Source organism: Salminus brasiliensis, chromosome 5, assembly GCF_030463535.1.
Source record: "Salminus brasiliensis chromosome 5, fSalBra1.hap2, whole genome shotgun sequence".
Lineage (NCBI taxonomy): Eukaryota > Metazoa > Chordata > Actinopteri > Characiformes > Bryconidae > Salminus > Salminus brasiliensis.
In genome coordinates, this window is record NC_132882.1 from 26,280,743 (window position 1) to 26,308,428 (window position 27,686).

At 40.2% G+C, this 27,686-nt stretch overlaps 1 protein-coding gene across 1 annotated transcript in view; it reads left to right on the forward strand.

Annotated features, from left to right (window-relative positions):
- scn5lab (sodium channel, voltage gated, type V-like, alpha b) overlaps positions 1-27,686 on the forward strand; it is a 150,357-nt gene that overhangs the window by 115,889 nt on the left and 6,782 nt on the right. The window contains exons 18-26 of the mRNA XM_072679988.1: positions 11,748-11,868; positions 16,224-16,378; positions 18,223-18,396; positions 20,660-20,782; positions 23,152-23,424; positions 24,569-24,622; positions 25,180-25,321; positions 25,438-25,538; positions 26,937-27,207. Coding sequence (XP_072536089.1) covers positions 11,748-11,868; positions 16,224-16,378; positions 18,223-18,396; positions 20,660-20,782; positions 23,152-23,424; positions 24,569-24,622; positions 25,180-25,321; positions 25,438-25,538; positions 26,937-27,207 — 1,414 coding nt within the window. The remainder of the gene's footprint in view (positions 1-11,747; positions 11,869-16,223; positions 16,379-18,222; positions 18,397-20,659; positions 20,783-23,151; positions 23,425-24,568; positions 24,623-25,179; positions 25,322-25,437; positions 25,539-26,936; positions 27,208-27,686) is intronic.

Here is a 27,686-nt window from a genome sequence, read left to right on the forward strand (position 1 = left end):
TACAGTCTCACAAAGATACCACAATCTCACCCTAGGCCAGCTCTGTTTGTCTTGTCGTTTTCTTTTTCTCTGTCTTCCCCTTTCTCTCCCACTCTCTACCTCCAGGGCAGTGCAGGGCTTTCTCCTCTCCTGGCCAGAGAGGCCCCAGCATAGAGAGGCTAATAAGTGGCTATCAGGCAGGCTGGAGCTTTCTCTCCACATGAATTGCAATTCCGAACACCCACGCAGAAAGGCTATTTTCTCCTCTGTTTTGTTTTTGCATCCTCCAGAGCCATTTTGCTTCGAGTAGGCACTGCTCCTAACTCCTCAAAATAAATAAATAAATGCAATTAAATAGTGCAATTATGTATAAACTTATTTTATATTTTATATTATTTTTACCTTTATGCATAGATGTATGTGTATGTGGGGGATTCTTCAGTTAAGGTCTTTTTACCACCTTAACGCTTGAAAAATAGCAATAGCAATGAGCAAATAGCAATCATTTTATTTTCATTTTATTTTAAATGTTTAATATCTATTCTAAGTGAGCCAAGAGTTCACTGACCTTTTCTTCCTTTACTTTTTTCTGTCGTCTAGAGCTCTCTACTGATTTCTTACAGCCAGAATGCCTGAAATACTGTGAACATTTGATTTAAGCAGTAATGCATTTAACGTGAATGCATTCAAGTTCTTTTAACTCATTTTCTAAACAGTTAAAAAGATAATGATCATGAAACTGAAAACCTCTCATTATCATCACAACAAATTATGTTGCGCGAATGACAATAATGTCTTTTTTTCAGGACTAAAAAAAACCACAAGGTCATAGATTTCCTAACACTACTCAACAGCTGCTTTAAGATGCACATGAAATACATACCGAAATTTAACCATTAGCCTTCTTTGCCCTATAATTGTGCGGTAATGGCTCTGAATGAATGTACTCGATGATCAAGAGGAATACGCAACTAAATTACACTGTTCTCTCATGGTTGACTTGTGCTCTCCTGCCAGTCTTCCAAGGTTACTTTTAAAACCTATACAGAAGTCATAAGCTGTTGCGGTAATGGCAGTAATGTTGGGAACAGCAATATATTGTTCAAATGTATGTAAATGTTGGAGTCTTTTGTGGTGCAATTAATATTTCCTACTCATGCTTTTTAAGTATTACCCATTCGCACACACACACACACACACACACACACAATATATATATATATATATATATATATATATATATATATATATATATATAGAGGCAATTTTAGAGTTTGTCATGGCGTGATTCCCACAAGGACGAGTTACAACACCTTATCACTCAGCCATCATACTGAGCACAGGAGCTAGTTGGTTTAGAGCTGCCCACCGCAGCTCTCTTAACGTACACACTCCATTCTTATAGCTATCAGCAGGTCAGAGGCTCGTTGGCCCCTAGCTGCCTCAGGCTCATGCTGGCCCTCACGTCAGCTTGTCAGTGCTGGCTTGTGTGTGGTGTCAGCGGTGTGTTGGCGGTGTGTTTGGAGTTTTCCCTCATGCAGACCCCCCATGTGACCCAGTTGTGTAAGCAGACGGCCCTTGCCAGGGCCGCACTCTTTCATAATGGTCACGTTGCTCACAGAGCAGCGCTGAGGAGTCCAAATAGGATGAAGACATACAGATCATTGATCTACTGAACTCGGCACTCGTACGTACGTGCTTCCCAACCAACAGGTTTATATGATGGCACATTAACAGTTATGATCTCTCTCTCTCTCTCTCTCACACACACACACACATGCACATACATCTCTGGTTGACTGGATACTCAGATGCAAATCACACACAGGCCAAATAAAGAACGCTCACATGCACCTTCAGCGTTATGACCAACATGCATGGTGCGAAAGCAGGAGGAATAACTAAATAATGGCGCAAAATGGACTCCACACTGCCTAATGAATTGATTATTTAATAGCCCACTCTAATTAGATACTGAGGCCTGATCGCATTAGTGAGTGACATTTCTCTGTGGTCCATTACTTTGAAAGCTTAATTTAGTGACTGCAAACCCATAATCATGTCAGAATACAAACAGTGTCAGGAAAAACACGATGAGTGACTGACACTGTGCCGTTTTGAGTGCTAAATGTAGTGAAGCATTTTAGTCCAGTCAGTTTCATCTTCTGCTGTGTAAAAGACAATGGCTGTGATTACAAGTTTTCTGACCAATCTAATAATCTATAATCCTTAATTGATTATAGATTATGACTGATGTATTCATTTGCACACTTGACTCAACAGTCTGATAAAAATCTGTGTACCTGCACATGCGTAGAGCACTACATGGTGTAGACATTACTGTGACAGTGAGCATGTGGAATTGATCAATAGAAAGGGTTCAGAATTGGTTCAGAAACTAGTGGTTCCTAAACCTGGTCCTGGAGGAACCCCTGCCCTGCACATTTTAGCGTTACCCACCCTGCTCCCAATACACCTGATCCAGCTAATTACTTAATCAACAAGCGGCCCTTGAGGTAAAGGTGATGTGTTTGGGAAGGAAACCACTAAAAGGGGCACAGCAGGGGGTAGAGGGTCCTCCAGGACTAGGGTTGGGAAACACTGCCTTTAAACTATTATTACATTAATGTATGTTGCAGTTAAGCACATCGTCAGTGTCAGGAAAGAAAACATGTATCTCCATTCACTTTCTGACAAAAGTTGATTGATTCTGACAGTTGTTCATTCATTGTGTCACAGTTTCATAATGAATGGAGCAATAGGAATGCTCCAAAATGACCTGGAATAAAAGCTTTTTATATTCATTGAGGGTTCTAAAGTTGCCGTTTTTTACCGTGCGACAGTGGCAATAAACTTCCCTTCTCTCTAAAGTTACCATTTTATAAAATAGCTACAAAACTGAGAGACACTACCAAGAAAGCGCAGTAACAGCAGTGCATTTTCCTCATCTTTTGAAAAGGCACTCTTAGTGAGACAGGGAGCCCAATCTAGGCCATCCTCCACAGCTCACCTCCACAGCTGGAGCACGTGACTGCGCTCCTCCTGCACACCTGTGACTAGACAGGTTTTCGAGCCAGCTGATATTTGTTCTCTCACTTTAATCTTTTTCTACACCTGTTCTGCCTCATTCTGTCTGCCTCTACATCTTTTATCTTTTCGTTTACCTGTCCTCCACCCCCCTCCTTCTCTTTTATCTTTTACTGCACCTGTACCCTCCACACCCCCTCCCTCCACCACCAGCTCCACGCATGCTTAACTGCTTGTGTTTTCCTGTCTGCCCTTTTTTCTTTTCACTCTGTGTACTTTAAGCTGCTGTGCCTCTGTCTTCCTGGTTTAGGTTATTTGGGTATCCCCGAACTGCAAAGAGACTGCGGCAGTTTTGGGAACAAGCATACAGAACAGTACAGAATGTGTACTATGATCCATCTGCCAATGCAAGAGCTCTCTCTCTCTCTCCCTCTCTCTCTCGCTCTCTCTTTCTTCTCACTAGGGACAGGAATGACAGAATGGAAAGTGCTGCAGACTTAGGTCACACACATGAGCATGCGTGCATTTATGCATGCACACACAAACACACACGCTGTAGTTCATACTCAGCTATTTGCAGACTGCAAACAAATCTTGTTAACCTATACTTATGAGTACAGTGTTGGTCAAAAGTTTAAGGACACCTCCAGTTTGTTTGATAATAGTTCACTGTAATGCTGGAAGGACCAGGCCTGCGTTTTTTGTTTTGCCATATTGGCAATGGCTTACTGCACTTCTACAGTCCTACAGCTCCTTGTCTTCTATTCACATTTGGAACTGAGACCTGGTCCAGGGGGAAGCTTTGCTATAAGGTGTTGTCATGTGAGCCGCCTATCACGCAAGCCGTTGACCCTCAGTATTAGAATGCGTCAGACATCTTCCTGTACCTGACCGCTTCGGTTTTCTCCAGTTTCAAAGAGGCTTTAGATGTTGTGGGAAACTGTACTCACTGTACTCTGGCTTTATATATAATATATCTATAAAGGAAAAAAATACACATTTAAGAGTTATAATTATATCTGTGTTTCTTTAATAAGTGTCTCTTCCTAGCCATTATGAGAGCAATCTGAACGTGCAGTGTTGTGTAAATACTGCGGTAGAGAGTGCAGTCTGTTCCAACACTGCTTTCATGCAGAGAAAAGGTTTGTAAACTGTAGATTTTTAAAGTTTAATTTGCTTCCATTGCTACAGACTAGCTGTACGTTGTAAACCAATGTTATTTTCCCTTAAAAGCCAGCAGTTTACCGCTTACCTTTGTACCATTTGTGGTCACTGGACTTTGTACCATTTCAGGCACTTGATCTGTTTAAATGTCTATTCGCTAGTATGGACCATGCCCGAGAGCGCTAAAACAGGGAGGCGAACTCCGAAGGCTTGTAGGCATGAAGCTAAGTCCACTCTGTGGCTGAGGTGGACGTGGAGAAGAAGGGAGGAGACGGGGTTGAGGTGGGTGCGAGTGGAGGGTATATATAGGGTTGAGTAGGAGGAGTTCAGGACATGGCACTTCTCCCTAAATGTAGTTATGATATGTAATAACTCCACTAAAGGCATATGTTGAGAAAAGCAGCCGAAATGCCGATTGTTTCCAAGTAGAACAGTGCTGATTACAGTGCAATCTAAATGCACTGACCTGAAAGTGGTGATTCAGCTCCAGCTACAGAACACATTCTAATAATATTCAGTAAAGAATAAAATGAGGTGCTTTTCTACATTTAAACAGAACTCCCAAACCACACACCCCACCCACCAACTGCTATTGTCTGCATTGTCTCCACTAGTGTGTCAGTAATTCCTCTGATCATGTTTGTATATTTTTTTAAGAATAATTCTTTAAAGTTTACCCTAAAAATCCAGACCAAATAGCAGTGAAATCTGAAAAGTATGACTAAACACAACCCTACATTGTAGGGTTTTTTTTGTAGGTGGCAGACAGGGCTTAGTGTTCAGACTGCTCAGGCAGGGAAAACACTGTCTCGTTGTAATGTCAGAGCATGACAGCCAGACAGAGCTCATACACCTGAACTACGTTACTACTACATCCTCAGATGAGAGAGAGAGTGAGAGAGAGAGATCATGACAGTCTGAGTCAGGACACATCTACATCTTACAAACAGGCATGCCCCACAGTATTTGCTCAGTCAAGCTTCTTACAAGACCTCACTCAAATATTACAAAGAACAAATGAATTCCCTCAACACACAGAGATGAATAAAGGCGCTTCCAGTTTTCCTTTCCCAATTAGCAGAGGTTTCGGTGATACCGGATAGTACTGGTTAACTGAACCCTCGCTTACCCCTCGGCCGCCTCTAGCTCGCAACGTCCCTGCTTTGACTCCGTAACGTACAACCTGAGTGATGTAGTCGGACAGTTTTTACAAGCTTTCTTCTCAGCCCAGAGTCAGAGGAGCCTAATTGTAGCTCATGTTGTCAGAAGGGCAGGCAAAAGACCGAAAAGCATATGGCAACATGTTTGAGTCTGCCCTGGAGATTCTGTTTGTCTGCATAGTCATAAAAAGCAGCTGAGACACTGAGCATCGTTTTTTTTTTTTTGTCTGTGCCCACATTGTGTACTTGGTCTGGTAATTCTTCCAAGAATAACAGGGAACATTCCTAGAAAAAAACAAAAAACATGCAATTCATATCCGGGTGACCTTTAATTAGAATCCGATTTTTTTGTTGTTGTTCTGCTCAGACAAGCATTATTTGGCTTGGGCAAGGTTTAGTTACCTTTTTAGACTTTTGAGGATAAAGTTATTTTGACAAATATACTCCAGTCAGCCATAACATTAAAACCACTGACAGGTGGAGTGAATAGTATTGATTATCTAGTTACAGTGGCACCTGACAAGGGGTGTTGATGTGTTGGAAGTAGGACAAATGGACAGATATAAAGATCTGAGGCACTCTGACAAGGACGTCTTCAAAACATCAAGCAGTTACTGGTATGGTATGCAGTGGTCAGTACCTAACAAAAGTGCTCCAAGAAAGGACAACCGGTGAACTAGGGACAGGGTCATGGGTGCCCAAGGCTCACTGATGCGCATGGGAAGCGATGGCTAGCCAGTTTGGTCCAGTCTCAGAGAAGAGCTACTGTAGCTCACATTGCTGAAAAAGATGCTGGCTATGATAGAAATCTTAATTTTAGTACTCCAGAAAAGCAGATTATTTAGATTCTGCTGGGCTACAGTGCTTAAAAGGTCTGTGTTTTGCTCATCTTACTGCATTTAGAATCCACTACAAGTAACTTTTTTATATTTCTGCAATGCTAATGCACATAGATTTAGTCTTAATGTCCATATTTTATTAACATTTCTGTAAGGTCATCAGAATCGGCAGATATATTATATTATATTAACCAATAATATAATATTGGTTTTGGCTCACATCTGCCATATTGGTGCATCCTTATTTATTTATTTTTTTGACGCATTAGAACAGGGATACGTTTGTGTAAAGAAAAAACATATGTGATACCAGCATAGCAATAGGAGATGCTACTAAAGTCCAAATCTTTTGAGTTGCATTATGACTTATGCAATAATCATATGAAAGTATGGAAGCCACATTAGCCACCATGGTAGTCTGTAAAGTGGTATTGTGCTAGATGCACCATGGCGCCATGAGTAGAAGTCTCAGCAAATTAGATCAGAGGTATGTTCCATAAACAAGCCCAATGGATATGTCCTATACAGCATTTGCTGACTGTAATTCTGCCCGCAATGTTTAGATACTCTTAAGATGGGCTTTAGTTTCAAATAACCTGATGGTACCATTTGATTTGATTGCATTATCGATGTTTTTAGTACTTTGCAGTCTGTCCGTCGCCCCGATGACGTATTTAGCTTGGCCACCCAGCTCCATCCAGTCCTTTCGAAGTCTTCGAAAATGAGCCTAGAGTAGGCCCTAGAGTAATTCTCTGACAAAGTTCTTCCAGGTCAAGGTAGATCAGAGTTAAGCAGATGGATTTCGTGTTGGGCTTTTTCGCTGGTTGATGTTTTGTTCTCTGTTGTCTTCAGCCATTCCTGGCAGCCCAGAAGTAAACCTCTCTGAGGGTGCCCCCCGAATACTGCGTTTATAAGCCCTGATCCAACATGGCAGAGAGCCTGGCCAATTGTCTGAAGGTCCTGTTTCACTGGGTTCCAGTGGCGAATGCCACATTGCAGGCCCTAGCCCCTCTGGGAAGATATTTATAGGGCTTTTGAGGTAGTCAGTGGTGTTGGAATGTGCAACTCTACCATGCTCAGCATTGGGATTCCACGCATGCATGTCCTGCCAAAGAGAATGGACCATAAACTGGAGCTTGCTCTTGGACGTGTGTACAGGCCAGGCTATATGCTAACAGGCTGTCACAGCCCTCACATAAGGATGAGGATAGCTTTGCATCATTGACTTCTTCCCCGTGCTGACCTACTCTAAGGACTGCCTGAAAGCCCTTATGTACGAAGGACAATGATATCATCATGTGCTCTGCACTGTATTATTCCTACTCTATTGAGTGCACTCTGAAACCGTGTTCTATTACAATTCAATCACATTAAATCACACAATGGGAGAGTTTTCATTTGTCTCTCTGCGTCTAGTGAGCCAGTTTGAAAACCTGATCCCAAAAGCCTCCAGTATGTGTGTATGTAATTGGAGTAAAGGTTGGCTTGGTTGGCCCTGTTTATTGTTAGAGGAGTATGCCTGTGGCCTGAGTGGACAGGTGAGTGCATCACGAGATGGTGTGAAGCAGCTTTGTAATTCCTGATCAAAGTTACACAGGAAAGTGGAGTTTGTCCAAAAAGGTGAAGAATGGAGAAATGAAGATAGCACAGATCAGAGATGGTTACTTCATTGCCTGATTACTGTGTATACAGTAATACTGAGCATACAGTCTTCTTAAAATATTTCCATATACTACCATATACATTCATATATTAATTCATACAGAATATACTGTACATACTGATCATACTTTGTGTGTGTGTGGGTATATATGTCTAGTAAATATGCACATTGTACATTTAATAAATATATCCAGTAGGTCACTTGTTAATAGTGTGCGCTGGTGATGGTGCAAATGAACTGCAATGAGCCGTGAACATATTAAACATGCTTCGCTAATACACATAATGTGTAGGTATGCACAAGTAAGTGTTTTTTCAGATAAAGAACACTATAGTAGCACATTGGAGATATGTGATATGTGATTCATATAACCTATTGTGCTTCTATAGTATGCCAATCCACTATATCCAGAACAACAACAATGTAATGAACGAAAACTCATATTGATTATTTTCAGGCCAGACCTAATGGTTAGGACCATTTTCTTTGGTGAGCGCTTTTAAATACAAGGTTATTCTAAGAAACATTTGCATGCATATTGCATTAAATGAAGGCTGCATGCTGTGGGTCACGTATCATACTGTTTGCAATTGTGTACAATTTACTGTTGTCACAGGTAGCAAAATCTTTAGAATGGTTACAATAGAACAGGGGTGGGGAAATACAGTTCTGGATTGCCGGATTTCTGCACAGTTCGGTGATGTTCCTGCTCAAACACACCTGATTTATATTCAAAACCTAATTGCTTTAGCTTTTATAGGTTTAGGTGATTTATACTGTGATGGACTACAAACCTCAGTTCCCCAACCCTGTTACAGCTAAATGATACAAAGATTAGTTAAATTATGTATCAAAGATTAATTTATATTATCTCATTCATCATGAAACACACTTAAAAAAAAGTTACAGGCTTGTGACAGCAACACTGCTAAAGCCAAATTAGAACAATGTTAAGATCGTATTAAAACCCAATTCTAACCAGACACAGGTAAAGACTGGCAAAGGTCTTGCCAGGTTGCATAAACTGAATACATTGATTTATTAGCCACAATAACTCATCTGGGATCAGCGATTTGCTTCTTTACATATTGCAATCAAAACTGCAAAGGCCAGTAATGGCAGATTAACAAATGATATATTGCTCAGCTCTCTGCTCCGTTTATATGGATGTTTTCCGCAGACATAATAGAGCTGAAATTTAACAAGGTCTGGATTATTCTTCTGATTTTGCACTGCCGTGACCCTGCCTCATTTCCGGCCCCGCTCAGTCGGTGCGGATTCAGGCCTATTCTCACCTCCTCCACAGTGCCGAGGCACTGCCACGCCACATTTCCCTCTGCTTTAATGCGAAGCCGAGACACAGCAGCCTCATGTCAGGAGTGATGCACATCATTTCCACAACTGCCAAGTCCCCTCCTCTCTTTGTTCCTTCTCTTTCTGTTCTCTCCCCAAATCTATGCCATCCTCTCTCATCAGCTACTGCCTTGTGAGGTACTGAGCCCTTTACAGATGAGCTAAATTTGTGGCAAAATTGATTTGTTCTTCAATATGTCATGTTCTTCTTGCTCAATATGTAATTTTAACATGCATTTTACTGAAACGTTGTGCCAACATGGTGAGATTTCAGGACAAGGAAAGACATGATGTTCTTAACTCATGGATCAAGCCAATGTCAATGCTATCCCACCACCTTTTGAGCCTTTTGTGGTGTAGACTATTCACAGTCTGAGTCTGGAAAATGACCCATTAATGCTAGTTCATGTAATGAGATTATATGTACTGATTGTATTCAATCCCTATTATAAACCCTGTGTGTGTAGCACAGCACTGGCTAGTCATGTTGTTGTGGTGTCAGCTTTTTGTTATGCCAGGGAGGCCAGGGGGCAGAACCGTCACCCACAGGGTCTCTCAAACGAGGGAGGGCAAGGGGTGTGTTATATTTCATCAGACATTCACGTCAGCAGTCCCACACTGCCACACAACAGCCTGAACAGCTTTCGTTCCCACTTAGCATGCAAATACCAACCATTCAGGCAGGCACAGGTATGACGATGGGGCAGAATTGATGCTTGATTAGGGCCCACACAAGTCCCAAAAGCACACCTGAACACGTGCCGGCCCCCATTCCAAATAAATATCAGGCACAAGTGCTGCCTCTAGGCAGTGTGTAAATGACAACACTGTATGCGCTTCTAAATAAGGCAGCTGTTGTGCTTACAAAGTCTTTTAATATGTGGCAAATTTAGTTCCCCATGCTTCCTGAAACCAAGCCAGCTTCAGCAGAATCAATCAATGGCTATGTTGGTACATTGTTCATAGAGAGAGATTGTTCATTTGCAGTTTGCAGTGTAGCCTCTGTATTGTGGTTCATGAAGGACAGCAGTCAATGAAGGACTGATTAATCGAACAGGTGTATGGGAAATTTTTCTTAACTATGGATAGAATTCTTCTGTCATCAGATGTGGAGGCTATTCCCTGTATAATTACTAAGCTCAGCAGTTTTCTCCTTCTTCTTAATAATGTTCCAAACAGCTGGAATCAAAGCTTGTGAATGCTTTTTGTATACCTTTGCTCATTGTAGCCAAAGGGGTCTTTTTTAACATAATCAATCCATGGTACTTGTTTTCAAAATGCATCATGCTTGTTTAGATATCCAGGTCTTCCAGACCTCAACTTGACCACCACCATTTCTGTTAACTGCCATGTCCTAATTATATTACAAACTGAGAAAAAGAAAACAGCTCTCTGAAAAAGCTTTGCTGTCCTATTATTGCCTTCTCCGGCTTTGTGGGCATTCATTGTTTTACTTTTCAGAGTGCTAGACAGCTGCTTAGAGGAGCCCATGGGTGCTGATTGATGGGACAAGGTTTGAGCAGTCTTGAAATTTGCATCACATGGTCTCTCCTTACGATGACTGTGAACAAGCCGTAGTCATAACACTCTAATTAAGGTCCGTGACCCTAGCAAAAGGTATCTGAGAGCTCAAATATCTTGGGGTGCCGATATGTTTTTTTTTTTTATGTCACTATATTAGTTTTATTAGTTATTTTTTTGTATGTGAAAGTTTGTGCAATTGGGCAACCCTTGGAAAAAACACAATATGTTCTGCTAATCTTAATGTACAATTACTGTACAAGTCTTTTATTACACAATTTTATTTTATTTTTAAATCCATTGCAGTATTGCCAGTGTTGTTCTTTTCATAAATGTTGTTTATTGTTTGACAAACACACCTTTGCTGATTAATTATAAATAGTAATAATAATAATAATAATAACAATAATAATAATAGATTCAGTTTATATAGTGTCTTTCTTGAATGCAAGGATGCTCCACATCAACACTTAAAGGCATCAATAATTCTTAGTTTAGAAATGTCATCATGACATTTGGAGAAACTCTTTAAATAATTGCATTTATGATAGGCAAGGCTGATTTCTGTTTACTGAAATATTACAACAACATGGGGTTAATTAACTGTTTAACTTTTGATGATGGGACATGTAATCATCAAACAAATGATAGAAAGCACAAAACCTTGGTGCAGAGTATCAAATAAGGGGCAAATGTTTCCAGAGAAATGTACTAACAAAAGGCCCTGTAGTCAGAAGGTCAGGCATAGGCCATTTTAAGCCATAATTATGGCTGTGCAGCAATAAAAATAAAAAAGTGTTTTTAGGAAGCGTACTCTAGACTGATAAAATCTGATTTTCCCATATTAGCAAAACTCTTCGCAAAGAACAGACTGAACCATTCAACTCTTTTCTTGGCCCACAGAAAATACAGAGAATAAACCCAGAGCTTGTTACACATCATTGCTGTATTTTGGCCTCTCAGCAAATGTGTCATGTAAGGGCTGTTATTAGAAGTGCTACGGAAGCAGTCAGTGGACTGACTGGTTCTGTTGGGTTTCAGAGTGATGACATCAGCCTATCAGAGGGCAGCACAGTTGACCTGAGGAAGCCTGGGGAGGAGGAAGATGAATACTCTGAGATGGCCGAGGAGGACATGGACCCAGACAATTGCTTCCCAGATGGTAAGTATTTTTTACAGTGCAGGAAACACTGGTTGACAATGTTTGTTTTGATGTTAAGTGGTAAATTTGAAGACTTAGAAACAACATGTGACTCATCCTGGATTATTTGTTACATTGCCAGTTTAAACAAAACCTAGCATCTCAAAAATGATAACTTCACACAGTACGCAGTGACTTTACAGTGCTTGTACCAGCAGAGCTGATAGTTAGATATTGTCTTGGTTCAAATAAAAGTGCAATGAACTGCAAATGAACTATTCTGGGTATAATCATCCATCCATCCATCTACCTTATCTTCTTCTTCCTGGTCAGGGTTGCATTAGGTCCTTAGCCAACCCAGAATCAATGGGTTGGATGCAGGAATACCCCTGGACAGGATGCCATTCTTATGCCATAATTTGGATAGCCCTGATCATATGACTTATTTATACAAACCTAAATATATTTTGAGATATTAAAATAATAAAGTAATATTCTATACACGTTTTAGTTCTATTTATGTTCTAAACATTTGAATTGTTGTAAAAAAAACAACAAAAAAAAAACCCTAACTTAAGGTTAAATCACCTTGCGTGTTCAGGTGGTAGTAACTTCAGACTCCTGCAGATGGCGTCGCACTAGAATGATTGGGCTATAAATACCTGTGGGGTGTTTTATGGGATTTATAGATTGAGAAGAGGTAGGACAGTGCAATGAGACACTCGTTGGATGTGAGGAAAATGGGGTCGCAAAGCAGATACAGCTAATGAATGGCAAAAAGCAGTGATTGCACTTGGGTGTGCCAAAGGCCATAGTGTAAGTAGCTTAGTTTTCAGGTGTGTCAAATGTAAGTCAAAGGTGTATACAAGTCTACCAGCAGTGCCCCAAATCCTAGTCTACAGGACATTCTGGCCAGAATTGTGAAAAACGAAACTCACGGACAGTGACCTGCAGGTTTCACAGCTTATGAATGAACATTGCTTCACTTCCAGGCAAGAACTGCTTTTAGACATCAAAGCAAGTCCTTGAGGGAACTGCATACCATGAACACATAGAGCTGAGTGGCAAGCAATAGGCCAAGAATTATGAGAATTATGAGGTAGACTGGGATTTGAGCCACTGCTGGTAGACCATAAGACCGTATGCTTCGATACATCTGCAAATTCATCAAATTATGGCCTTTGGCACGCCCAAATGCAACCACTCCTTTTTGCCAATCACTAACATCTTTTGTGCAACAACACAAAATTTGACCAGAGGTGGCCAAACCTTTGCATACGTCTGTATAAGTTGGAAGGAACCATTACTGGCAGTAGTGAGTTTTCCATCCACCCATTTTCATGAATTATAAAACTGGAATTTGAATGGAAACCTGACTAGAGACAGCAGTTGTTAAAGATCAGCACAGACATGGCTGTGGCACACTTCTCCTCATGCTGTTTACAATCATCTCTGAGTAAAGCCTTTTTAATATAAAACATTAAACAATTAACTGGCATTTAAACGAGCAGTGAGGCAGTAAATTGAGTGCCCTGTGTCAGCAAAGATCTGAAAATGCCTGTCAGGAATAAAACAAGCCTCTAATCTGATGATGACTGATGGTCCATATTCAGTGTGGTAGAATCCATTGATCCAGCAATCAAATCCAGTGTGTTCAAACATGCTGAGTAATCAGCAAATCAGCAGTCATAGTCTTCCTTTAAGACCACTAACGACTGGGATGTTTTAGTGGTGTAAACCAATGGGGAGCAGAATGCAGTGGAACAGGGCTTATCTGGTTATTCAACTTTTTAACCTTAAGTCATGTAATCTTTGTCATGTCAAAAACAACAACAAAAAAGTAATATTAATAGTATTAATAATAATAAAGCAGACTATGCGTATGCAATTTTGAGAAGTATAATGTAACTGAAGCTTTTTACACTTTCAACAAAAGTCACACTGGAATAGTCTGGAATGGTTTTTAGTTCAATGTCAATCATTTCCCTTTAGACAAATTAAATATCATATATTAATTAAACATATATTAAACATACATTTTTACGACCTCCACTACGACCAAAACATGGAGGAAGAGAGTGTATTCAGAGCAAGCCTGTGTGCATTATTGGCATTTCAACATTGACATTGTACTCAATTGTATGAATGGACCAATAGAAATGCCTTAAAATGCCTTGGATTAATTTTTTAAAGTGAAAAGTAAGGTTTTCTCTTCCTCCTTTAAAGATGCCATTTTGGAGATTTCTTATCCTAGTGTTTAAGTGACCGTGGCAGTATGCATGTTATGTAGTCAGTAGTATGAGGAAGGGAAGACTGAAACCATTGTGTTTAAGGGACTTCAAAAATGTCACAGCCACATTGGGCTCCTTTACTGGTCTGCTCCATGTTGAAAATATGGGTGCATTTCTCCAAGTCTCCAGTTCTTGGGTCTGAACAGAAAAAACAATGTTTTTGCTCAGTCTGTGACATTTATAAATAGTGTTGCATAAGTAAATTAAATATCATATATTAAAATACACTATATGGACAACAGTATTGGGACACCTGCTTATTCATTGTTTCTTCTGAAATCGAGGATACCTTTTGTTGGAGTCTCTACTGTCTGGGTTTTTTTTACTAGATTTTGGAACATTGCTGTGAGGATTTGACAATATTGACAATTCCCCAACTCATTCCAAGTACTGTATGGAGCACCATCCTTCCAGAGAACACAGCCAAACAAAAAGCAATGTTTATGTTCTCTGGAGAGACCTTTTCTATTGGTAGCACTACTGTGCAAGGACTACACAAGCTGTGTGAGTGTATTCGCACATCTGTGTCAGCAAGATAGTTGAATGCATTCGTTAGGACAAACATTTTAGACATACATTGCAAACAAACGTATAACTCTTTCTCAGGAGAAAACTTTGTTGTATCTGAATACTAAAGAGCAAGAGCAATGCCCAACATCTGGCAGCAAGGGAGAAAGAGTGAGCTCCCAGAAGATCTCATCAGGAGGGAGTGAGTCAGACCATTTAAGTATGCTGCCATGTACTTTGCTTTGCAGTTCTCTAAAGACAATATGGATCTTCTCTACCAGCAATAATGATTAAAATGAGAATATTAAAGCATCTGTCTGAGAGATACTTTAAACAGAGAATGAAATCTGCTGATATTGACTGAGCAGTGTTATGGAGGTCGACTGCTTCTGCTGCTTCAACTTTACTGAAATAATTGTAAATCTGATATTAACAGCACACCCTGAATCATACATGTCATTTGTCATGTAAAGCAGCTCACACATGAAAATAACAAATATCAGGCCAGAGATGTATTAACATTTTTATGACCTCCACTACGACCAAAACATGGAGGGAGAGAGTGTATTCAGAGCAAGCCTGTGTGCATTATTGGCATTTCAACATTGACATTGTACTCAATTGTACGAATGGACCAATAGAAATGCCTTAAAATGCCTTGGATTAATTTTTTAAAGTGAAAAGTAAGGTTTTCTCTTCCTCCTTTAAAGATGCCATTTTGGAGATTTCTTATCCTAGTGTTTAAGTGACCGTGGCAGTATGCATGTTATGTAGTCAGTAGTATGAGGAAGGGAAGACTGAAACCATTGTGTTTAAGGGACTTCAAAAATGTCACAGCCACATTGGGCTCCTTTACTGGTCTGCTCCATGTTGAAAATATGGGTGCATTTCTCCAAGTCTCCAGTTCTTGGGTCTGAACAGAAAAAACAATGTTTTTGCTCAGTCTGTGACATTTATAAATAGTGTTGCATAAGTGCTGAGACATGCTCTTAGGGTAGCCTGTGTTCTTGGTATGTTCATGTTATTTTTTGGGAAATACAGACTTCTTGACAACTCTCAGGCTGTGCTGTAATTATAATGACTTCTTAATTTTGCTTCGATTGCTGTTAATTGCTTGACAAATGATGATGCCAGGGTGCTAAAATGTCTAAGGCTTCCTAATAAGGACTGGAGCGTCGGTACAAATTGAGTTGAGAGGACCCTGCTACCATAATCCCGTTATTGAGTTTACAGGCAATAAGTTAATTTGGAGAAGCTCGAATACCGGTAATGGAGATGCTTTGACGCCCATGGGAGGCTCAAATGTGATTTCATGGCAGCGACCTATTGTTATAGATGGAAGGCTTTTAAAAAGTCATTGATGCTACTTGGGATCATGTCATGTAACAGTCATGTCTCAGTGGCGGAGTCAGAGTGTGTAATTACTGAAGACGTGCACCTTTTCATGAGCCTGAAAGCATCTTCCGAGCAGCTGGATACAAATTCTCTTTAGAATCAAACATTCATAATTTTACAATCTGAACAAAGTGTTCATTGTTTTAAGGTTGCTAATCTTTGCTGTTTTCTCCTTTTTGGTAGTGTGTGTCCGTCATTTCCAGTGCTGCAATATCAACACTAATGAGGGGCTGGGCAGGGTGTGGTGGCGGCTAAGGAAGACCTGCTATCAGATAGTGGAGCACAGCTGGTTTGAAACCTTCATCATCTTCATGATCCTGCTAAGCAGTGGTGCTTTGGTGAGCATTGTCAACACAAAACTCCACCAACACAAGAAACCCAGCACCAGATATTAACCTTAATCTCACAACCTAAGTATAACCCTTATGCATAGACAGAGATTGAGGCTTATCCTGATTCTCCATTGATAGGAAAATAAAGTCTAGGATGAGGCTTAATCCATGTCCAGGAAACCGGCCTTATATGTGTAGTAATTAATGTCTTTTTGTTATATGGATCTATGAACGATGCTAAAAGATGAACCCATGTTTGTTATGGACTGCTATTCCTGCAGCTTCTGAGGGTTATTCTCAGCCTTGCATCTGAACCTCATACGATCTCTCAACTGCTGTAATGTTTACAGCCAAATAGTAGTCAGGGAAAAAACTGTTGACTGTATAATTCTTCACATTTGGAGCCACATAGTTGGTATGTCTGTAGGGGAGAGCAGAAATAGGGAGGTCTATCCTGCACTCCCGCTGGCCCAATGAAAGCTATTCCCTTCTGAATTGCCCCAATCTCAGTGCCTATAAACTGCATAATCAGGCTGACCCTGGAACAGTTTACAAGGGCATATTCAGCAAGCTCTGTGTTTAGCTGGCTAGGGGTGTCAGACTGCCTGCTGGCTGGTCAACTTCCAGGACCAGGCGTCTCCATGGGAGAACCGTGGCAGGGCAACAAAAGCACAGCTTTCAGCTGACATTAATCAGTTTAAACAGATGCCACAGGCCACCAGAGATGCTACAGAATAATCTCCTCCTGACTTATCCCTCGCTGCAAACTGACTTTTTCCTCTACATTGCCACAAGTGATCGATTTGCCACAGGAGATTTGAGGAATTCTGGAAACGGTGGAAGAGAGTGGATTCCGGAGTGAAACAAAGGCTTGAGGGTTGAGAGCGCTGCCAGGAGCCGACTGATCTATACAACCCACGGACATTCAGCATTTCACTACCAACTGTGGCCCTTTTAAGGAGTGCTTGGGCGAAGGAGTCAAGAAATGTCAGAGCGAAAAAGTTCACAGCTACTGTGTAATGTTTCAAAACCTTTAACTTTCTTACTGTATGGAACCTTCTTAACAGCACAGGAGAGCCTTTTGTTGTTGAGTGACTCACAAAGAGAGGCTAATGTCACTGGTCTGTCTGCAGGCCCGGATGCCAGGTGTGAACTAGACTGGCTGGTATTTTGGTGGCATTTACCAACACCTCCTCAGCAAACAGCTGCTCTTTCAGACTTGGAGTTGAATGATCACACGTGAAAAGTGAAAGTAAGCAAAAAAAAAAACAAAAAGAGCAAAAAGCGCTAAGTCGGCTGAAACCAATGGAGAGGCAAATGGCCACAGATGCTTAGTGCTGGCTTTCCTAATGACTCCCTATATAAACTGTACCGTGCATTAGTGCATACGAGATTTCACATTAGCGGCACCGAACCATACTGTAGCATAAGGATGCCTTAAATGTTAAACCTCATAGTGGGCAGCCCTGCGTTAGGAATGAGAAGAGCCAGGCCAATGGTTGATCAAGCCTTCACCACACTGATGATAAATAGCAAGGGGGGTTGGTGCAGAGCCTTGGGTGTGTGGAAGGAGTTGGAGGCTCAGCTGTGTGCTCCTCCTCGCCTCTCTGTCTGTGACCATCAACGCGGAACACATTGGGCTGCTGAGCAGTTCTAGCAAGAACACAGGGTCATGAGACATCAGGCATGCATATTTAGCTTTCAGAGGCAGTCATATTAGCCAGTGATACGGTCAAACAGGTTAGGATTAGCTTGTGAAATTGAAACCTCACTGCAAATATGCTAGAATCACTTCAAATACAGCAGACAAAGTGACTTCCTGACCTCTGTCCCGTCTCCTCTATTGACAGGCATTTGAAGACATTTACATCGAACAGAGGAAAGTGGTCAAAATTGTGCTTGAGTACGCCGACAAGATTTTCACCTACATCTTCATCTTGGAGATGACACTGAAATGGATCGCTTATGGCTTTAAGAAGTACTTCACCAACTACTGGTGCTGGCTAGACTTTCTAATCGTTGATGTAAGTAAAATTCCTTTCCCTCAATGAGGAAGCACAGTTTAAGACCAGTGGTCTCCAACCCTCCTCCTGTAGAGCTACCTTCTTGCAGGTTTCAGCTCTGACCCAAGTATAATTAACCCCCATTCAGACAATCAAGGACTTCTGAAGGTAGTAAGTAGTTGGTTACAAAGTCTGCAGCTTTCCAGGAGCAGATTTGGAGACCACTGGTTAATCCATGTTGTTCATATGTTGACAACCAAAATCAAAATGGATGTTTTTTAATATGTTAGTTAATGTAAAGGTTGAAACACTTGTTTTGTAATAAATTAATTTTCCATAATCTCCAGTCAAAGTGTACTGACTTTTGCTCGCCTCAAATAATGGACAAATAGTCTTTACCAGTAATACACTATATGTCCAAATATTTGTGGACATCCCTTCTAATGAATGTATTCAGCTACTCTGAGTTGCACCCATTGCTGACACAGAAGTGCAAATGCACACACAGATTGTCTAGTCCCTGTAGTGAAGTACTGCCAATAGAATAGGACTTTCTGTAGCAGATAAACACGATCCTATTGGCACCATGCCTAATGGCAAGCTTGGGCTATAGGCATATAAAGCCCCCAGCATTGAGCTGTGAAGCAGTGGAACTGTGCTCTTGGGAAGGATGGTCCTTCATCCAATACTTTTTGGATGGGGAGTTGGGAATGAGGTGCACAGGGAAGGACAGTTGAGCAAGATAAACTATTTTGTAATACCTTTTGATTTCAGAAAAAACAATAAATGAGCATGTGTCCCAATACTTTTGTCCACCTAGTGTATAATACGTAATCTCCCATTTCCACTACTTATCATTAAGGAAAACACTGCTCTAGCTCAGAGACCCTCCCTGATACTGTGTTTCACTTGGAATCAAAACAAATGTGTTATGCTTTTTGATTCATGTTGACCTCATGTTGATCTCAAGATGAACTTCAGTTATCAGTTATTTGCAATTATGAAGTTCATAAAATGTATCTTTAAAAAAATAAGCGCTAGTGTTGTATTTCATGTTTTTATACATTTAGAGATAAAAAATAACCAGATCCAAATCCAGTGTTTTTGTTTTTGTGTTTATTTGTATCTATTAATATGTATATAACGTGTAGATCTTACGTGGATACATAATTTAAGTGTAGATACAAATATATAACTATAGTACTTACAAGCCTGAAACCACTGTTTGAGATATAGGAACAGAACGTGTATGTTTGATAGCTCTCAACACTGTTTTAATGTCTGCACAAATATTATGCATGAGCCCAAATGCTTCTCCAGTGTAGTAACTCTCCATGGTGAAGAGATAACCCCAAGTTTTACTCCCTCAGTCCCAATGCAGGCTGCCTGTACTGTTCGTAAATCATAATGAATGTAATCTAAGCAGTTTTAGTGATTGTTCCCTAAGGGCTCAAAGCCCCTCTGCCCTTATCTTAATAAAATTCATTAACACAATGCAACAAACCACAAGCGCTCTCCTTATATTTATGGCTTGGTTTAATCTTGGAAGGTGAAAACAGAGGTTCCCTGTATGGTACATTTAGAAAACTCAATATACTGCATATAGTGACGAGGATGAGAGACACTTTCAGTAGAATGTCTAGCTATCAGAATAATACAGTTTGAGAGAGAATCAGCCATCTTGAAATTAACTGAATAAACTATAATTCAATTCACACAGATTTCACTGATTGGCCTGTTGGCGCGTGCCCTCAGTTTTGACCAAATTGGCACCGTGCGAGTCCTAAGGACCCTCCGGGCACTGAGGCCACTACGGGCCGTTTCTCGCTTTGCTGGCATGAGGGTAAGGACCGCTCTGACCGAGACATGCCACTGCTGGCCAATTGAGCACACTGTTAGTCATGGCTTTCGCTGATAAGTGATTGTTAGTCCACTGAATAAAGATCTTCATCCACCAGGTTCACCCAGGGCCTTTTGAGGAAACACACCTACTTGGTGTCTCTGTGGCTTCTCAACACTTGAGACTCTTTCTGCAGGGCCGATTACACATGGGACAAGGAGACGGCAAATATAATGCACTCCCAATGAAATTCAATTACTTAACCGCTTCCGTTTTTTAACCAGCCTGTTTTCCTTATACAGCGAGATTGAGGCCTGAGCGAGGGAGGCCTCTTCTTTTACTTTCACAGGAAGTGCTCAAGCCCTTTGCCTGGCAGGTTTTGTCAGCTTGCTAACACCGCGTCTCTATCTTTTCTGTCTCCTCCACTCTCTGTCCCCCTTTTAGGTGTCTTTAGTAAGCCTCGTAGCCAACACACTAGGCTACTCTGACTTCGCTGCCATCAAATCACTTAGGACCCTCAGGGCTCTCAGGCCACTAAGAGCTCTATCCAGATTTGAAGGCATGAGGGTAAGAGTCTCTCTCTCTCTCTCTCTCTCTCTCTCTCTTCTTCTCTCTCTGTCTGTCTGTCTGTCTGTATCCATCTGCCTCTTCTTCATCATCTGAAGCTATTTTCTCACTTTCAGTGAAGGGCAAGAGTTCAGTGCATTTTCTTTGTAGAAAAACCAGAGAAACTCCTTTTTGTAATATTATTTTTGTAAGTCCTTTAAAGGCCCATAATTTGCTTTCACTTTATTAAGCCTAGATAAAGCCATACCTGCCAGAGTTACATTAAAATCCCATTTTTCCTTCACCACATTAATACTGTTGATATAACTAACACATTTCACAAATTCTCTTTCGGACAGAACTGCAAAACAATCAGCAATCTCATTTGAGAGCCCATGTGTTTTTCCTGCAATTCTGACTGTTCTTTTAGGTTCTAACCATGCCTGATCTATTTAATCCCCTGTCTGACTAATGTCACTATTACCAATTTCACATATTAAAGGGAGTTCTCCAGATGGAACTGAAACATCTTGGCAGTATTACATTTCATTATTGCTGCATTATGGTGTCACTATATTATTGCTTAATTCCATATTGTCCACTGCTCATGAAGATGTCTCTCATATGCGGGATAATGATATCAGCTCTGTGTTACAGACTTTTTAAAGATATTTCATTAGTAGCTTTTTAATACGGCAATAATGTTAAGTACTTTTCATTTCCTCACAGTATTACATTTTAATATTGTCCTTTCAATATTGTTTTGGCAATCCTTTAATAACATAACCTGGGATTAGGACATTAAACAGGATATAAAGGAATGGTAAATATGGCAAATGGTTGCCTATATGTAGTTCATATATGATGTGAGTTTAAAAAGTAGTATATTTAGTATATTAGAGTCCTTCCTTTTCTTTCTTTCCTGCATCAGTCATGTACTCAGTATTAGCTTTTTGTCCATTTTTCTCACCTATTTACAACAGTTACAAGAGCTTCTGTGTGTTCAGCCTTAAATCACTGATAATCAGCAATATGAAATGTGTATCTGTGACAGCCCACAGACCGAAGAGAAAATTGAATCCTAGTGCATTAGATTTGCATGCTGTGTAACAGTGATGCTGCGGCGCGCGGAATTCCCCCTCCATCGCTGTAAATCTGGCAAATACGATTAGACGTCACAGTGCTTTAACAGCTGCTGCCAGAGGCACACTGCTTTCTTTACATGGGTAAAGAAAGTGCAGTCTCATTCTCTGGGTGGCAGATCCCTTTGTGGCATTTTTCTTCATCTGACAATTTGCCCAAACTTGTATCGCTGACACTCTTAAAATCAGGCCCTCAAAAGCCAACCTCAGCCTTTTTAGCAGCTTTCATTGTTTCCTTCATTTGAAATTAGGCTTTGGTGATTATATAAACAGGTCTGATGTCTCGAGCCTCGCAAATTAAAGTGCTCTTCTAGGAATGGCCTCCAGCGCTGTTGCTGTCAGACACTAATAAATGGGTCTATATTTGCCAGATTTCTTTGCTCACTTTGTGCGGTGATGCTCTGTCGGTCTCCTGTTGTTATTCCATAATGCCACCTACCTAACAGCCAGTATTACCCATAGTGCTATTAAGATGCTCCTATATATTCATTCACAAAGGCTTTAAATAAGAACAGAATGACTCAGATCTTCCACTGTACGAACCACTGTGATGAACTATTCTTATTTATGGGTTGTTCAGTGTATCACTCTCCAGTCATTAGTGGTGCATATCACCATTCAAATGTTATTGTTCATCTTTCATTGCTTCTTTAAAGTACACTCTGAAAAATAAAGGTTCTTTAAGCTATGACACTGAAGAAGCACTGTTGTTGTAAATACAAGCTCAGGAAATACTGCTGAATGTCTGAATCTCTGAAAAAAACAGCATATGTGTAAGAAGATACTTGTATATGTAAGAAGAACTTTCTTCTTAAGAACTGCTGGTAAATGAGGCCCAAAGTTCTTTCTGGAACCAAAAGACCCATTGTAGCACCTATATTTTTCAGAGTGTACTTGCGAGAAATGGTTATTTGCATTGAAATGAGACAGATTTTAAGATATGATAACATAAGATAATCTTTTATTAGTCCCACAGTGGGGAAATTCTCAGTGTCACAGCAGAAAAGGGATAGCAAGACACTCAGATGCAAAAACGTAGATAAATTACACTATATACACTATATAAATAATAGCAGTAAAAAAACAATAACAACAACAACAAGATTTTGTTATCTTTGGTGAGGATTTGCACAAAAACAGTGCTTATATACATTTTAAAGAGCAGAGATAATTCACAGCTAGTCCAGGATAGATGGGCAGAGTGAATGTCACAAGTCTCTGATAGGTGTTTGTATCCATGGGAACCAGGTGGTGGTGAACGCTCTGATCGGGGCCATCCCCTCCATCATGAACGTCCTGCTGGTCTGTCTCATCTTCTGGCTCATCTTCAGCATCATGGGAGTGAACCTGTTTGCTGGCAAATTCGGCCGCTGCATCAACCGCACGGGCTTCATCTACAACGACTCACACATCAACAACAAGACGGAGTGCCTGGCTATGAACGACACGCAGTACTACTGGTCCAAAGTAAAAGTCAACTTCGACAATGTGGGCGCAGGCTACCTTGCACTGCTTCAAGTGGTGAGTGTGGCTTTATTTATTTCTTTTTTTTTGCTCCATTCTTACTCCCCTCACCACACACACACACACACCACTCAGTATGAAACTTCTTTTTTTCTTCTTTCTTTCCGTTTCCTACTTTCTCGCTGCCCACCTCTGTCTGTCCATGAGTACGAATCAATCAACAAGTCAGCGGAACTTTATTTTTAGCTGCCGCTGGGGCCATTATACAGAATTTTGTTCTCAGCGAGAGTGCATGCACTTCGTTCTTCATTTTAACTTAGTTGGTGCGGTAGCCTAGCAACAAGTCACTTAGCTCCTTTCCATCACCTTCTTCTGACTTCACTCAATACAAACCTTCCATTTGCATCTAGAAATAGTCGGTCCTGGGCCATTCACAAAAGGCCTGTAATTACTGATAACCAAGGCAAAAAAAGACCATCTGTAGTGATTTTTTTGATGATAAGCACTCGCTTGCTTTAAAAGAGGACTTCCCTTATTTTATTTTTTCCTCCTTTTCCCTGAATTTAACAAATACATCAATTAGAATAAAGTCTATATTTGCCCCTCGCCTCCCCATTCACAGAAGCTGGTGGAGCATATTTATCATGCTAAACAGTCAGCATGTGATTTGTTGAGCAGTGGACATTAAGCTGTTCATTATTGAGAGATGAGTGAAGACAGAGTAGAGATTTCAGCTTTACAGTTGTGAAGCACTGAAAGCAAGGATGATCCTGTGGGGAAGTTCTTCAGTATAAGCTTGATCTTAATACAGATGCACATGCAAATGCACATGCAGCTCTACTGTGTTTTCTTTTATTTAGCTTTACTTATATATATATATATATATATATATATATATATATATATATATATATATATATATATATATATATATATATATATTATATCTATTCTGTTTCTCTCTTTTTATACTGATATTTATAAGATTGTCGGTAATGGAGGAATTGCATTGTACAGTGTAACTGCTTGTTTCTGCTGTGCACATGGCAATAAACTACTGAATCTTGAAATGGAAAAGGAAACAGATATGGCGATACCATCTGTCACTATCACAAGTATGTAGTGATAGGTAAAAGTGTTATGTTACTTGTACATGTCAAAAGTGTCAAAAAAATAAATATGTGTTTGTTTCTCCACCAAGGCTACTTTTAAAGGCTGGATGGAAATCATGTATGCAGCAGTGGATTCAAGAGCTGTAAGTGTGTCATTATTTTCTGAACTTTCTATTTATAACTAATACATTTATAATCTGTCTGAGCCTGCTTGTGAATCAGCAAAAAAGTGCAATCTAATGCTAGCAATAGCATTTTATTTTACTAGAGAAGGATAAGTAAGATAACTACAAATTAATTTTACACTTCGAAAAACTTGCTGTTATGTGTAGACACATGAACTCACAATTCTGAACAATCCATAAAGTATTTAGATTTCCATTCAAATGTATTTTATTCCAATTAATCAAATAATTTCAATCATAAATTATGTCTCAGTGATCATAATTTATCATAATTAAATTAGTGATATTAATTTACATTAAACTAAGAGTTCAGTTGCATTTAATAAATATTCAGTTGAATGTTGGTTGAATGTCAGATGAGCATCAACGAGGCATCGATTTATTTTTTATTAATATAATAATTTTATTATTATTATTATTATTATTATTATTTCAAATATGATAGTTTTGTAGAATAAAAATGTTAGGTAATCTGTAGTTGAAATAACACTTTTACTCACTGTCTGATGCAACAGGTGGAAGAGCAGCCAATTAAGGAGGTCAACCTGTACATGTACCTGTATTTTGTTATCTTCATCATCTTTGGATCATTCTTCACCCTGAACCTGTTCATTGGTGTGATCATTGACAACTTCAACCAACAGAAACGAAAGATAAGTATAAAACACCTTGTGTTTTTCAGTTCTGTTGAAAGGTTGTAAGATTGCGTTTTGGCCTAGCATTTGATTTAACACTAGAATTTAATAATAACAGTTGAGTTCTTGTGCACTTAGGTGGGCAGGACATCTTCATGACTGAAGAACAAAAAAAGTATTATAATGCCATGAAGAAGCTTGGATCAAAAAAACCTCAGAAGCCCATTCCCAGGCCTTTGGTGAGTTACCCTGACACTTACCCTGACAAATACATCTGAACGTGCCTAAAAGTACTTATTTTATATATTTATGTGTATTAACAATATTAAAGTATTACCATTTAAAGCACTGATCAGTTACATAGGATCAGAATATAAAGATCATGAATACACTGCTGTGAGTGTGTTGCTCCTGTCTGAATTTCTGCACATTTGTTTTACATTTAGTCTGATTGTATTGTGGATTGTAGTAATATATAGATATATAGAGTCTGAAAGAAAATTGACACACATACAGTCAGTGTATCAATTATTCAACACCAAAATATCTCCAAAAGCAAGGCATAACATTTCCAGGAAAAGACAAAGGACTCAAGAACAACATCTAAACAGCAGGCCTCTCTTGCCTAGGGTCAGATTTTGTGCCTCAACCATCAGAAAAACACCGAGCAGACAAATCTAAAGTTGAGCAGAGACATGTGGCCAAAACCTAACACTACTTTTCAAAGAACTTCATACCAACTGTGAAGCATGGTTGTGGTGGTAGTGTGAGGGTTTGCTGCTGCAGGACCTGGATGCCTTGCTTCCATTGAGGGAACTCTGAATTCTGCTCTGTATCAGAGATCCCCTCAAGAGAATATCAGGTCATCTGTCCTTGAGCTGAAGCACAGTTGGGTCATGCACCCAGGGGAAGGGCCGTGCCATGCTGACAGGAAAGCCTAATGAGGGTTCAGAGACACAGAGACACAAACAAACATCAGCGCAACTGAGCAAATTGCGTTATTCACACATAAATGCAACCATGGACCTAAACTGTATGAGGGATGTTTTTTTGTCTCCCTTACAGTCTCTCTCTTCTGTGCATGCTTTGGCTGAGAGGCCAGTATTCTTTCCCTCTCTCCCCCACGCCAGAGAGAGCCAGTCTTGACGCTGCAGGCACCCAAACAAGCTGCAGCTGTCTGTGATCAGGGGAGGAGCAGCCACCACATAACTCATAACTATAAGCAGTTCTTACTGCTAAGGGGAGGGCGGGTGTAACCAGCTATTGAAAGTAAACCGGCCAATCGCTTTTTCACTCAGTGGGATTGGATGTTGAATATTATTACTTAATAGCTACATCAAATGTCTGTCACATTGTTGGGTTTTTGTTCCCTCTGTGTTCATTTTATGCAGGAATTCAGACATGCTGAACATGTGTTCACTTGTATTACAGATGCTACAGTTTGTCAGTGCACAGCTTTGGTCTATGTACCAGTATCAGCCTACTGCAACCTTTTCAGAATGATACTAATATCCGAGATCAGTTAGCAGATGCGGTCCGAGAGGCATTGACAATAGACCATCTGCACGTGTTCATGCAAATGTGGCGACTTTCTTTAGACTGAACTGTAACACTGATGAAACCTTTCTCCCATCCAGAACCCAGTGCAAGGATTCTTCTTTGACTTAGTGTCAAAACAGGCCTTCGACATCATGATAATGCTGCTTATCCTCCTCAACATGGTCACCATGATGGTGGAGACGGATGAACAGTCCCCTCGCATGGAGTTGATCCTGCACAACATCAACCTGGCCTTCATTGTCATCTTCACCACTGAGTGCATCATCAAGCTTATTGCCCTCCGCTGCTATTTCTTCACTGTCAGCTGGAACATCTTTGACTTTGTGGTGGTCATTCTTTCCATTGTGGGTAAGTCAACTGTAAAGGCAAGACTAGATGACAGACTCCATGAAAGTCAGCCCAGGAGTAGCATACTGACTAATGTACTGGTAATGATTCAACCTGACAGCTAAGAATCTATATAAATGTTTTGGGACAGATTCCAGGTTAGACTAAGTGGAGTTAGGACATAACTCCCACTCAGTCCTGTGCAGACCCTCATTCTTACTCAACTCTATCATTAGGGGGGTCGGCTTAATGTAGCTACCTGGAACGCCAATCTAAATTCACCTCCCCGTTCTAGCCTTCAAGGGCGTGGGATATACTAGAAAAAAAGGATTTTAATAGAGAATTGATTTAATCTAAGAGTAGGCATTGTCTGAAATCAATTGTCTGAGTGTGTTTTCATGTCTGAAAATAAAACAGACAAATAAACTAAAAGAGCGAATGATATTTTTAGTAATATGCAGTGATAGCATTATCGGTCTCAGCTAATACTTATATATCCA